Raw genomic sequence first — 15,979 nt, forward strand, 5'->3', positions numbered from 1 at the left:
CAAAAATATCAGCAAGCTGATTTTCAGTATTCACATGCTCTTGTGATATAACTTTGTCTTCAACAAGGTCTCTAATAAAGTGATGCCTTATGTCAATGTGCTTAGTCCTACCGTGTTGAATAGGATTTTTTGAGATATTTATAGCACTCCAATTGTCACAAAATAATGTCTTAACATCTTGTGTGACATTGTATTCAGACAACATTTGCTTCATCCACATAAGTTGAGAACAGTTACTATCGGCTACGATGTACTCAACTTCAGCAGTGGAAAGAGAAACACAATTCTGCTTCTTGCTGAACCAAGAGATCAAATTCTTTCCTAGAAAGAAACAGCCTCCAGAGGTACTCTTCCTATCATCAGCACTCCTAACTCAATAAGCATCATAATAACCTACCAACATAGAGATTGAGTTATGTGAATACAGTATCCCATAGTCACATGTACCATTCACATACTTCAGAATCCTTTTGACTTGATTGATATGACTTACTTTGGGTTCTTCTTGATATCTAGCACATACTCCAACAACAAAAGTAATATCTGGCCTGCTGGTTATAAGGTAAAGAAGGCTACCAATCATGCTTCTATGAAAACTTTGATCAACACTATTCCCATTTTCATCTTTGGATAGCTTCAAATGTGTAGGAGCAGGGGTTATTTTATGAATGGAGTTCTACAATCCAAATTTCTTCTTAATATTCTTTGTATATTTGCTTTGGAAAAGATAGATAGAGTCTTCCATCTGCCCGACTTGTAAACCAAGAAAGTAGGTTAATTCACCCACCAAACTCATCTCAAACTTAGATTGCATTTGCTTGACAAAATGTTGGATCATCTCATCTGACATCCCACCAAAGACAATGTCATCCACATAGATCTGAGCTATCATAAGTTTTCCATCCTTTTCTTTGACAAAGAAAGTCTTATCAATTCCATCCATGATTGACGAGAAACTCAGTAAACCTCTCATACCAAGCTCTTGGAGCTTGTTTTAGGCCATATAATGCCTTCTTTAGTTTGAACACATGATCTGGAAAGGTAGGATCACCGAATCCTTTTGACTGTTGAACTCAAACTTCTTCATTTAGATAGCCATTTAGGAAGGAACTCTTAACATCCATTTGGAACAACATGACCTTTAAAAGACATGTCACTCCAAGTAGTAACCTGATAGATTCCAGGCGAGCTACAGGAGCAAATGTTTCATCAAAGTCCACTCCCTCAACTTTAGTGTATCCTTGACCAACAAGTATGGCTTTATTTTTGGTAACAAGACCTTGTTCATCTGACTTGTTCTTATACACCCATGTAGTCCCAATAACATTTTTCCCTTCAGGTCTTGATACTAAGTCCCAAACCTCATTCCTCTTGAACTGCTCAAGTTCTTCTTGAATTGCATTAATCCAGAATTCATCAATCATAGCTTCCTTGATATTCTTTGGTTCAAATTTTGAAACAAAGCAAAAGTTAGACACAACTTCCCATGATCTGGTGGTGACTCCTTTATTCAAATTTCCTATGATAAGTTCCTTAGGGTGATCTTTCTGAATTCTGATAGAGGGTCCTTTATCAGTTGTCCCAGTTTCTTCAAGTTCAACATTTGCACTTGAGTCAGCATCATCATCATTCATAGGGAAAGGTGTTCCAACATCATCTGTGGCATCAACTTTTTTTGTTGAGTCATCAACCACCACATTTATGGATTCCATCATCACCTTAGTTCTTGTGTTGAATACCCTATATGCTATTCTGTTGGTACAATATCCCAAAAAAATTCTCTCATCACTTTTAGGATCCATCTTCCTCCTCTGTTCACGATCTGCCAAGATGTAGCACTTACTTCTAAAGTCATGAAAATATTTCACAGTTGGCTTCTTTCCTTTCATAATTCATATAGAGTAATAGAAGTACCAGTTCTTATAGTCACTCTGTTATGGATGTAATAAGCAGTGTTCATGGCTTCAGCCCAAAAGTATTATGGAAGTTTCTTATCATGAAGCATGACCCTTGCACATTCTTGAATAGTCCTATTTTTTCGTTCCATCACACCATTTTATTGAGGAGTGATAGGTGATGAGAACTCATGAATAATCCCTTCCGAAGAACGAAATTCTACAAATTTGTTGTTCTCAAATTCCTTCCCATGGTCACTTCTAATTCTGACAACATCACTCCCCTTCTGTCTTTGGATCCTTTGACACAGTTCTATAAAATCTTCAAACACATCAGACTTCTCTCTAATAAACCTCACCCAAGTGAATCTCAAGAGATCATCAGCAACAACATAGGCATATTTCTTTCCACTAAGATTTTCTACCTATATAGGCCCCGTCATGTCCATGTGAAATAGCTCCACAACCTTAGAAGTGGTAGTCATATGTTGAAGCTTCTTATGGGACAATCTTTTTTGGTTATCAATTTGGCATTCACCACAGATTCTTTCTTCATCAATCTTCAGCTTGGAGATACCTCTAACAGCTTCACTTGATAAAAATTTCTTCATATCCTTCAAGTGCTGGTGGCCAAGCTTTTGATGCCGCAATTTAGCTTCATCTTCATTTGTCATCAACAAAGTGGAAAAACATTCAGTTCCTGTTTAGCGTTTTTCCTTTTTGGGGTTAGGCCCTCTTTTTTCCCAAAAAAAAAAGATATTCAAAGATTAAATCAAAATAAAATTTCATATAACGTTAATTTTGATGTAATTCATTGACGCAGTAAATCATTATAAATTAATCGCAAACTTTATAGGTATAATCTATATGATAGTATGTTTCAATCCAACAGTTTATTTTAAAAAATATTTATTTGAAATAAAGTTATGAGTGAGTGTAACTCGTGGTGTAACTCTTCAGGTATAACTTGGTCGAACTGGAAGCCAACCATCTAAAATATCTGGAAATGTCATCCCATGGAACCGTCTCACAGTAAGCAGCACCTGGTTCCCTCTAGGGGGATGTAGGCACTAGGCCGAGGCATGGCCTCCGTGTAGCCAGAAACCTCTCCCTAGCCAATGATCATGGGGAAGTGTTGTAATATCCAAACCTAAAAAAAAACACAAGGATCAAACATCATCACAAATATATATTGAACAACTTTGAGAAAACGTAGAATGATATAAGATTGTTTCCACTAAGAGGGAACAGTTTCCAACCATAGTCCTTGCCTTCCACAGGCATCCCTCTCCCAGTCTATGGTAGTTGTACGCCAGTGTAGCCACTCCCTAGTTGTACTCATGGATACGTGCGTTATCTGATAAGTACCTCAGGTAAACGACATTTGTGTAGGTGGAGCTTGTGTCCACGAACAGTTTAGTGCCTAACAAAAATAAGAAGTCACATCTCAGCACCCGCTGCCTATATATGTCCTCCTCCACTGGGTCACCATCATCCTGCTATGCTGGAAAGAGCTCGGCCTCGTACTGTCATGTCAAGAAGGAAAACCTCACGTGCGCGCCGCGGGTTTTCTCCACCTCCTCAAGCGCGCCCTCAGGATAAGCCCCGAGCTCAGCAATCAGAACCTCCCTCGCTTCATCCTTGGTCAGCCTAGTGTGCCAAGAAGGGTTCCCCTAATAGGTATATGCAAGACGCATGCAATTTCGTCAAGCGTGATGGTAATCTTACCATGTGGCAAATGGAATGATGAAATCTCTGGGTTCCACCTCTCTGCAAATTCCATCAGCATCCCATTATGTATCGTGTGGTACCCAATCTGACACAGGTCCTTCAGCCTAGAAGCTGCGAGGACATCCTGGAACCACGGCTCGGTAGGCTGCTGCATAGTGGTGATCTTTCGGCCATGGTTATAGAACTTTCGGGGTTCTCTATCCTGAAAATTTTCAAATAAAACACTGTTAGTAATAAGAAAAGTCATAAATAATTAATTAAAAATTGAGGACAAAAAAAGAATAAGTAATAAGTCTAATAAATATTACCTCTCCGTCCCAGATATGTCTGGCTGAATGATCAGCATATCCTGTCAATAGGATCCATCTGAAGGACTCCCTGTGTAGCTCACAGGAGCCTCATGCGCATCAGCCTCCCCGTGCAACTCAGGAGGTGGCACCGAAGATCCAACATCGACTGGAGGTGGCACAGGAGTAGAAGAAGCTCTCCAGCCATGTCTGCGGGTGGAGGGCGTCTGTGAGGAACCCTCACCATCATCCCGAGGCCTCCAGGATGAGGTAATAGATGTGGAAGGCCCCTCACCTGTAGGAGATGTAATAAGTAACTCTGCTGCAACAGATGTATCAGGTGTATCTGCTGAAACGAAGACTCCATCAGTCACTTGTGACAACATCTGCATCTGTGCACGTCACACAGAGGAATGCTGTGCAGGCCTCCCAAATATAATGCGCCTTGTATTATAAATAAAATGCAGTTAGATATAATGTTTGGTATTAAAAAAGAAAAGAAACAAATTTACCTCCGTATATGCACATACTGAAAACTTTTGTAGATGTATCTACGGAACAACCTAACATTTCAAAAATCTGGGTTTGTTTCATAGGCCTCTACTAATATTTTTTTCAAACCAGTTTTTTTTCTTACTTTTGAACCGCGACTAGGCTGTCAGTGAATTTCTATTTTAGTCCCTCACAAAGTTCTTATTTAATCCCTTACAAAATTTAACTGAGTCATGTTTGCCCCTCTTTTAATTTTTTTTTTTCAAACATTTTTTTCCTATTTTTAAATCGTGTATGAACTTGACAAGATAGACCTGCTTTCAAAATTTGAGTACGAGTCAAGGGTTGAGTTCCTCTGCACATGATCTTCAGAGTCGGAGTTTCCACTAGAATCTGGGTTACCAAGTTGTGAGACATCAGAATCTTATGTTGAGAATTTGAGTCATAAGATTCTGATCTTTTATAATCTGAGTCTCAAGCTTCTCTTCATATCTTCCTATCAGAGTCAGAGCCTAGTAAATTCTTTGACTAATGATCATGCACACTTAAACAAATGTTAGTATACCTAATTGTTCATTAAATACTTTGTTATCATCACAACCTAAGGGATATGGTATAAACCAATTTTCTTCCAACATACCATGTGTATTATTTTCGTCACAAGTATTATTTACAAAAGTAAGAAATTATCCTATATCACCCCAGTAGCAGAACTAAATATTCCTAAAAGATCATTAACAACTGAAACAATAACAACACCTAATACACAAGAATTCATAACAAGAAAAATCATAGGCACCCACCCATAAGCCTGATAATAAACCCAACAAAGAAAAGAACATCGTGGTATTACGATGACTTATCTACAATCCCTTCACAAATAATTTCAAATAATTAGTCGTAAAATAGAAGTCCAGTCACAATTTAAAAATAAGAAAAAGTCGATTTGAAAAAAATACTAAAAGAGAGACTAACATGGCTTGATTAAATTTTGTAAGGGATTAAATAGATTTTTTTTAGGGACTAATTTGAATTCTCCCTTTTTTATAAGGGACTAAAATGAGTCTTCATTGGTAGTCCAGTCACGTTTCAAAAGTGAGAAAAAAAGCAATTTGAAAAAAATATTAGTAGATGGACTAAATGACTCAGCTAAATTTTATAAGTGATTTAATATGAACTTTTTTTTCTCACGAACTAATCTAATCTCTCTATTTTTTGTGAGGGACTAAAGTGGACATTCACACACACACACACACACGCTCATAATTTGAGTCATAAGATTCTGATCTTTCATAATCTGAGTCTCAAGCTTCTCTTCATATCTTCCTATCAGAGTTAGAGCCTAGTAAATTCTTTGACTAATGATCATGCACACTTAAACAAATGTTAGTATACCTAATTGTTCATTAAATACTTTGTTATCATCACAACCTAAGGGATATGGTATAAACATATTTTCTTCCAACATACCATGTGTATTATTTTCGTCACAAGTATTATTTACAAAAGTAAGAAATTATACTATATCACCCCAGTAGCAGAACTAAATATTCCTAAAAGATCATTAACAACTGAAACAATAACAACACCTAATACACAAGAATTCATAACAAGAAAAATCATAGTCACCCACCCATAAGCCTGATAATAAACCCAACAAAGAAAAGAACATCGTGGTATTACGATGACTTATCTACAATCCCTTCACAAATAATTTCAAACAATTAGTCGTAAAATAGAAGTCCAGTCACAATTTAAAAATAAGAAAAAGTCGATTTGAAAAAAATACTAAAAGAGAGACTAACATGGCTTGATTAAATTTTGTAAGGGATTAAATAGATTTTTTTTAGGGACTAATTTGAATTCTCCCTTTTTTATAAGGGACTAAAATGAGTCTTCATTGGTAGTCCAGTCACGGTTCAAAAGTGAGAAAAAAAGCAATTTGAAAAAAATATTAGTAGATGGACTAAATGACTCAGCTAAATTTTATAAGTGATTTAATATGAACTTTTTTTCTCACGAACTAATCTAATCTCTCCAGTTTTTGTGAGGGACTAAAGTGGACATTCACACACACACACACACGCTCATAATTTGAGTCATAAGATTCTGATCTTTGATAATCTGAGTCTTAAGCTTCTCTTCATATCTTCCTATCAGAGTTAGAGCCTAGTAAATTCTTTGACTAATGATCATGCACACTTAAACAAATGTTAGTATACCTAATTGTTCATTAAATACTTTGTTATCATCACAACCTAAGGGATATGGTATAAACATATTTTCTTCCAACATACTATGTGTATTATTTTCGCCACAAGTATTATTTACAAAAGTAAGAAATTATCCTATATCACCCCAGTAGCAGAACTAAATATTCCTAAAAGATCATTAACAACTGAAACAATAACAACACCTAATACACAAGAATTCATAACAAGAAAAATCATAGTCACCCACCCATAAGCCTGATAATAAACCCAACAAAGAAAAGAACATCGTGGTATTACGATGACTTATCTACAATACCTTCACAAATAATTTCAAATAATTAGTCGTAAAATAGAAGTCCAGTCACAATTTAAAAATAAGAAAAAGTCGATTTGAAAAAAATACTAAAAGAGAGACTAACATGGCTTGATTAAATTTTGTAAGGGATTAAATAGATTTTTTTTAGGGACTAATTTGAATTCTCCCTTTTTTATAAGGGACTAAAATGAGTCTTCATTGGTAGTCCAGTCACGGTTCAAAAGTGAGAAAAAAAGCAATTTGAAAAAAATATTAGTAGATGGACTAAATGACTCAGCTAAATTTTATAAGTGATTTAATATGAACTTTTTTTCTCACGAACTAATCTAATATCTCCAGTTTTTGTGAGGGACTAAAGTGGACATTCACACACACACACGCTCATAATTTGAGTCATAAGATTCTGATCTTTCATAATCTGAGTCTCAAGCTTCTCTTCATATCTTCCTATCAGAGTCAGAGCCTAGTAAATTCTTTGACTAATGATCATGCACACTTAAACAAATGTTAGTATACCTAATTGTTCATTAAATACTTTGTTATCATCACAACCTAAGGGATATGGTATAAACCAATTTTCTTCCAACATACCATGTGTATTATTTTCGTCACAAGTATTATTTACAAAAGTAAGAAATTATCCTATATCACCCCAGTAGCAGAACTAAATATTCCTAAAAGATCATTAACAACTGAAACAATAACAACACCTAATACACAAAAATTCATAACAAGAAAAATCATAGTCACCCACCCATAAGCCTGATAATAAACCCAACAAAGAAAAGAACATCGTGGTATTACGATGACTTATCTACAATCCCTTCACAAATAATTTCAAATAATTAGTCGTAAAATAGAAGTCCAGTCACAAATTAAAAATAAGAAAAAGTCGATTTGAAAAAAATACTAAAAGAGAGACTAACATGGCTTGATTAAATTTTGTAAGGGATTAAATAGATTTTTATTTAGGGACTAATTTGAATTCTCCCTTTTTTATAAGGGACTAAAATGAGTCTTCATTGGTAGTCCAGTCACGGTTCAAAAGTGAGAAAAAAAGCAATTTGAAAAAAATATTAGTAGATGGACTAAATGACTCAGCTAAATTTTATAAGTGATTTAATATGAACTTTTTTTTCTCACGAACTAATCTAATCTCTCCAGTTTTTGTGAGGGACTAAAGTGGACATTCACACACACGCGCGCACATATATATATATATATATATATATATATATATATATATATATATATATATATATATATATATATTCAGTTTTTATTTTTATTTATGTAATTCAATAAATAATCATCTTTTGTACTCAATATATCATTAATTTACTAAAAAATGTATTTATAGAATTAGATTAAATTATACCAAAAGTGTAATTAGGTGGGAATTATGGGAATTAGGATTAGATTTAGTTGTATAAGAACTATTATAAGAGATCATTTACAAAATTAATAATATACAAATAACAGATATTTTTAATATTAAAAATATAAATGGTATTCATTTTCCATTTAGATTTAATTGAATTTAAAATAAGTCTTGATTAACTTTTTAAGATTATATTAATCTCAATAAATAAAAAAAGAGCTTAAAGGTAGTGCACTGTCAGTGTAAATTTTTTTACACGGTTAGTGCATCACAACCCTTAAAAATAAATATTTTATATTTAATTTAAACAAAAAGTCAAATTTTTATAAAATTTAATGGTTTGAATTTCATTGACAGTGTAAAACTGCTTTACACTGTCAGTGTATTTCCAATAAATTCATAAAGAAATTAATTAACCAAGCATTTAAAATAATTCAATTTTACTTTTACTCTCATTTATTTAAATAGTTTCAAATATATGTTGTATTTGTATTCTTTTTAATTTATTTTTTCGATTATATTTCTCTTTGTGTATGGATTGAATCAAAATATTACCATTAACATTCCCAGAATAAGTTATATATAAATAACTGTTACTTTTGATCATTTATATCTTCAAAATTTAAAATAATTTAATTTTCCCTTAAATTTATTTATTTGAATACATTTAAATATATGTTGTAATTATATATACTTTTTATTTAATTTATTTATTATTTATATTTCTTTTATTCATTATATAATCGTTTTTTGTATTCAATAAATCTTTAATTAAGTCAATAAATCATTAATTTATTGAAAACTTCATTTATAAAAATATGTTAAGTTGTATCAAAAGTGTGATTAAGGGATGTAACCCAAAAAATAAAAAGTGTGATTAAGCGAAGCGAGAAATACTATGTTTACATTGATTTTGTACAACTTCATCGTATAAATATACGGTACAAGTACTTTTTATATTTTATTTATTATTTTTATATAAATTGGAATATATGCCACTTGAAAATGATGTTTGGAAAGTTACGGGTGTAAGTTACAGTGTCATAATTTTGGTGTAGATACAACATTGCTCAAGCGAGAATTATGAAAATTAGGGTTAGATTTAATTGTATTAAAATTATTTAGGTATTTGTAATTATAATAGATCGAAATTAGGGTTAGATTTAACAAGTACTATAGCTAGTGGGAGCAAAAACTAACGAAAGAAAATTGAAGAGAAAAAAGTTCCTAAACCACCCGATCTTAACCTACCAAATAAGATTTATTCTAACCACAAAATACAACATTAACACTTTCAGTAAATCCATATAGCCCTATCAAACTCAAATGATTTTTATTTGCAAGAGTCTTAATTACCAATATAAAACATCCATATATATAATGATAAATATCAATATATACTATAAACATGCATATACACATATGAACAAACAACCAAACCCTATATATTACATACTTTCATGCAAGAAAAAACATTCTCCAAATTATTACCCTCTTCTCCACACCACCATGACCCAAGACGGCGAGTCCCATGCAGACGAAAACCGCAGTTTCATCCGATACATAATTTACGGATTCCTCGGCTTAAGTATCCTTACACTCCTCACTATCTTCCTTACCTGGATCATCCTCCGACCACACAAACCAAGTTTCATCCTCCAAGACGTAAGGGTCTTCGCCTTCAACCTTACCTCCATCGGCGAAACACCGTCCCTAACCGCCCCGCCACTAAACACCGTAACCCTCACATTTCAAGTCACTCTTTCATCCTTAAATCCAAACTCCAAAATCGGCATTTACTATACTAAACTTGACGCCTATGCTTCCTATAGAGGACAGCAAATCTCTCTTCCAACTGAACTTCCAGAAACTTATCAACGTCACGGGGATATTGCAGTTTGGTCGCCGATGTTATACGGTTCGGCCGTTCCGTTTTCGCCTTATTTGTCGGGGATTCTGCGGCAGGATATTACTGCAGGTGGGGTTTTATTTAACATTAGAGTCAATGGGAGGGTTAAGTGGAAGGTTGGAACTTTGGTTTTTGGAAGGTATCATATTGATATGAACTGTCCGGCGTATATTCGGGTTGCCGGCGATAAAGGTGGTGACAGGTTCGGAGTTTTTGATCCGGCGGTTAAGTTTCAAATATCAAAAAGTTGTGTTGTTGATTTTTAAGTAGTTTAAGCAAACTAATTTACTTTTATTATTAGTATTATTGATTTTGATTTTTAGTATGAAGTTTCAACAATTTCTTTTTTAAATGAGATAGTGCAGGTTGTTGCTAATTTGTGTGTTATTTTTGTATAATCTTAATGATATTATTGAAGAAACCTTTTGTTTAAAATGTTCTCTTTTGCCATTTTTCTATTGAATTATTACCTTTTGGAAAGTTATTGGATAAATTTTCATTCAGGAAAAGATCGTTACATGAGCTTTTGATAAGCTTGATTCATAAGAGATGAGATGGAAAAAAACTGGTATAGGATTAAAACTTGAAACTTTATTATTATTATTATTATTATTATTATTATTATTATTATTAGAGAAAATGAGTGATGCACTGACAGTGTAAAATATTTTTACACTGTCAACCAATCACCACCCATGTATTCAATTAAATCATTTTTTTATTTAAAAAAAACTTAATGACATGGCACATTTATGATTTTCTATTGGATGACAGTGCACTACCTTTTAACTCTTATTATTATTGCTTTTGATTTTTAGTATGAAGTTTCAACAATTTGTTGCTAGTTTGTTTGTTCTTTCTGTATAATCTTAATTAGATTATTGAAGAAACCTTTTGTTAAAAATGTTCTCTTTTGCCACTTTTCTATTGAATTTGGGAAGTTATTGGACAAAGTTTCATTCAAATGCACTTTTGTTAAGCTTGATTCATAAGAAATGAGATGAAAAAAAACTGGTATAGGATTAAATCTTGAAACTTTATTATTTATAATAACAATTTAGAATTTTAACCAATTAACTTTATATTAGATGGAAATTTTTTTAGACGCAATTTTTGCGGAATTAAAATGGTAAGTTAAGGTTTTTTTTAGTCAATTGTAATCAATTGCCGTAACTGGTTTATTTTTTTTATAAGCCCGTAATGGGTTTATTTCAACATTTGATTTTGCAAAGATTATCTAAGAAAATTAGATGCAAAGATTTATATCGCCAGTGCCTCCACTAGGTTTAGAGATGGAAGTTTTACTTTTTTTTAACATTTTAATTTGGACCTTTAAATTTTTTATATTTGTCTTTGATGAATATTACCCAAATCATTGACATATAATACAGATCCAATTAAATAGCAGTAACATATTCTACTTTGTATAGCTGACTCCATTTGATTGAAAGAAAGAATAATTTGTGACAAGTTTACTATCCTCTTACTCATGACTGATAATTTTGGCTTAATCTGATTTAATGGGATAATCAGAATGTATAATCACTAGATTAGATTAGAGATCTCTCAATAGACTAACTAAAAGAATAACTTAACACATAACCACTAATTCATCAATACAACATGTACACCTTAGAATTTTTAGGGGCGAGTTATAAATCGGGCTGGGAAGAAACATTGTAGATGATCGTGTAGATGATGGAGTCAGAGCCGATGTATGAAGTCGGATGTGATGAGAGACATGTTTAGTCAGACGGCCAAAGTGTCAAACCGATATGACAGTTACGATAATCCAAAGTATTGCAAGCTAATAGCCTCGAATATACCGAACTGTTGCGATCTCTCCTGATTAACTTCGATGAGTCTCAATCGTAGTTGCGGGGAATCGAACCGTAGTTCTCCCTACCAAGTCCAGCGTCAATCACTACTGGACCAACTAACGATTGATGAATTATTATAATTTAAAATAAAATGTTGTAAGAGGTATGATTATAAAATTTAAATAAAATAGTTTATAATCTAAAAATGGTCCAAACATCTTAAATGTTGTAAGAGGTATGATTATAAAATTTGACGTCATCTGATACACATCTCATAATAATAAGAATAATAATCAAGCAATTAAATATAATTATTAAGATTTTCACTAATCTAGAATATCAAATGACTTAACCAAATCTATATTGGTAACTGTCATACCCCAAATTTGTCCTACCCTTTAACTTCTAACTGGCTTAGGCTTTACATTCATGTACATACATCATTTAGGTCATAATCCATGCATGCATATCATTAGTTAATCAAAGGCTAGCAAGAAAAGCTCTGTGGCAAAGAATTTCGACCAGGGAGTAAGGAGACTGAGGTGTAATCATGCGGTTCTATGTTCAAGGAAGCCCTCCTGGATTGGGGTTTCTCTCTGTCTCAAGTCAAGGCATTGGTTAAAGGATACTAGATTGCAAATCATCTGGCCACCCAAATCAGGGTTTCTTTGACCAAAGTCAACCAGTTGACTTTCTGGTCAACATTCAATCAGGAATGGCTTCTATGTGTGAAAGGCTCCTCATACTGACTATGTGGATGTGTTTGTTTGACTGGATTTGACTGGAAGAGATTTAATCGGGAATTTCATCAATAGTCGGAAAAACCAGAGCAGTTGACTTTTGGGGGCAAAATCAGAAGAATTATTCAAATATTGACTTTTGGTGGAAAATTAATCAAGAAAAGTCAAATAATGAATAAAATCGAGAGTTCGACAAAAAGTTGCCAAAATAGCAAAAAGACAAGTTTCCAACACTTAGAAAAATTTTGATGCTTTAAATCTTGTTGAGCAGTCCACTTCAACACTGGATTACACGTGGCAAATGGCATTTTTTGGAGAAATTTCCAACATCAAAGTTGTTCCTCTCATGGAGGAGAACAACTTTGTAGTTGGACACTTTCTCATTTGAAGCTTGTATGAAGAGATAAAGTGGTTTGAAGTTGCTGAAAAGTCATTTGAGCCAAGTCACAATTCAGGTCATGGACCAGGTCATGACCTGGCATTTCATCAAACATGTGGCATGCCAAGTTTCAAGTTGATTTTAGAGCTCTATAAAAATGCTATGAATGCAAACGTGGTATGCATCTCTTCCTTGCCATCCCCTCTATCCATTGAAACAAGAATTGAATTGATTGAGCAAATATTGGATCATTTATGAGGCTCCAAAGTGGCACCCTCACACTGGCCAGAAGGCAGCATCAGGCAGGCCAAGGCTCCAGGTCGCGCGCCCAGCATTTGGTCGAGCACGTGGTGGGCAGTTTTCAAAACCAATTTGAGAAAAACAAAAGCATCTTATGAACTCTATACCAATGCCAAGATGTTCCACTCCACGAGGTCTTTACATCGGGCTTAAGATCATCAATTTTGGATACATATTGAAGAAGATATTGATACCCAAAGTCGTGTCCTCGCAAAGCTCCATCTTGAGTAAGGCACGGGCCAGCTTTCGTGTCACGCGCGCGCAGTGGTGTCTATGAGTTTCATGCCTTTTTTTTACTCCACTTCCAAACACCATCTTAAAAGACTCTCAACATCAATCTCGTTCCTTTCTAAGCCCTCTTCACAGTGGTCCAGAATTCAAGTTGAGGGGAGGTTTTGTAGCTCGAGATACATATGCATGAAGGGAGCATCTTGGACATGTTTGTTTGCTAAAGCTCCATGCATGTCCATGCAAATGAAAAAGAAACTTGCTGCAGCACTCAACTCAATTAAAACCATACACTCGTGTCCTTTACTACAAAGCCATGCAAGAGCTTCTCTCCATAAAGAGCAATGCTAAACAACAAGTCCCACACTCATGATACAATCTCCATGCCACACTACACCTATATAAGCACCAAGCATTCTTCACACATTCTCCATTCTTCGTTTTCAGTTTCAACTCACCATTCTCTCATCACTCTCCCATTTCTCCTCTCTTCTCTTTCACCTCCCTGACCACCACCAACCGCCATAACAGAATCCTACAACTAACTCCGGCCACCACTGACCGCCATAACTACCTCCAACCTTCATCTTCATCAACTTCAAATCACCATAACAACCATCATCTTCATCATCAACCGCACCACACACCACCTCATCATCACCTTGCAACCACCACCATCACCACACACAGCCATCAACAATGATCTTCCCTACTTCCGAGTGAAAGTCCATAACTTTGAGTGCTTCTGAGTTTATCTCTCAGAAGCTGGAGATCCTTTCATCGCCATTTTCGCCAAGAGTTGACAAGCGGTACAACGGATATCGCCATCACTGCTTCTGCACGAAGAGAGGAAGCTAAGCCATCCACGATTCGAAGTTTGTTTCTCAACCTTCTAAAGTCATCAGAGCGTGGGAGGATTCTTCTAAAGACTTCGTTCAAGAACTATTCCAAGTAAGCCTTCTGGATCTCTTTTGCATATAGAAATTCGTCGTAGGCTGGTTAGGATGTGCGTGCTTGCCAATAGTATGATGCTTTTTGTGTGAATAACGTTCTCGATTCGGTTAAGTGGATATCGTGATTCTTTGGACGTTTACACCATGTATTTGAAATCCGTGCAAGCAACAGATTGAATTACTATGCTTATCTTGCGCTTTCATGAAGTCTGTGCACGTTAGGGTTTACCAAATGCCTTCGGTTAGGTTGTTAAGAGCAACGTTAAGGAAATCTAAGAGCAGATCCATGACCAGCGTGAAATTCTGGGTTGAAAGGTGTGAGCTTTTATCGTTTCTGGAAAATTTCTGTATATCTCCGCCGTGTGCTGGCCGGAGGAGACGACCGGAGCTAGGCTCCGGCGTCTGTGTGTGGTGGCATTCTGTTATGCAGCTAGCTCACGTGGCAAGTAGGGATTAGTTCATTTTCCCATTTGTTTGGCTAGTTTTGTTTTATTGTAATCATTGGAATGTGACGTGTTAGCATGGGATTGGTTCATTTTTTCTTTTGTTTTAGTGACTTAAGTTTTCCTTGACCAATTGATATATTAAAGTTGAGATATTATATGTCACGTTTAATCAGTAAAAACCATGTGAATAAATGATGCATGCTGAATGAAATAAATGTGAGAGAAGGAATGATGAATTGGGCCACGCGTGTGGGCCTTCCCTTTCTGGATTGAACTCCTTCGTTGCTAATGCACCACCATGTAATGGACAGGGCCTGAACACTCTTACTATCCCCACCCCCCTGAATTAGGCCCAGATTGTTGTTAACACAATTTCAGTTCATTAGGATAATACTGATACACCCCCTGCCTGTTTAGATTTCCTTTTTTATTTTGCTTGCTTTTAACTTTTGTTTCATAAATCTTTTTTAACTCAAAGAAAAAGTACATAAAAGTGGTTTAGGTATTTTAGAGTGTGTGAATAATTGACTCGATTTTCGTTGTTTTTTTAGTTGTTTTAAAACCTTTAATAAATCATCCTTTATAATATCTTGAATTCTCTTTTGTTTTAGGATTTAATTTTTAGTCTCGTTTCTTTTATAGAACTAATTGATATAGGTGTGTTTGTGAATAATAGTTTGTTTGATATAGCTCTCAATTTTATTTGTCGCATATTGATTTTCCTTTACCTATTCCATGTATAGCTTTTTCCTATTTTGTATAGTTTATCATTTTAATTCCCTTGTATAGACAACTTAGACTAGATTTAGAAATAGTTCCCTTCTTTCATTCTTTTCCCTTTCAACTTTTAAAATACTTAATAAATATCGATGAAGATCATACCGTTACT

At 34.5% G+C, this 15,979-nt stretch overlaps 1 protein-coding gene across 1 annotated transcript; it reads left to right on the plus strand.

Annotated features, from left to right (window-relative positions):
- The first annotated feature begins 9,824 nt into the window (after positions 1–9,824).
- Positions 9,825–10,490, plus strand: LOC131651042 (NDR1/HIN1-like protein 1). The gene has a single exon (XM_058920723.1). It carries the CDS (start codon positions 9,825–9,827, stop codon positions 10,488–10,490), a length of 666 nt encoding a protein of 221 aa, XP_058776706.1.
- The last annotated feature ends 5,489 nt before the right edge of the window (positions 10,491–15,979 follow it).

Source organism: Vicia villosa, linkage group LG2, assembly GCF_029867415.1.
Source record: "Vicia villosa cultivar HV-30 ecotype Madison, WI linkage group LG2, Vvil1.0, whole genome shotgun sequence".
NCBI classification, from domain to species: domain Eukaryota; kingdom Viridiplantae; phylum Streptophyta; class Magnoliopsida; order Fabales; family Fabaceae; genus Vicia; species Vicia villosa.

Bases quoted from the DNA above. Each gene is read 5' to 3' on its own strand.
- LOC131651042 (XM_058920723.1), top strand. From the start codon at position 9,825: ATGACCCAAGACGGCGAGTCCCATGCAGACGAAAACCGCAGTTTCATC.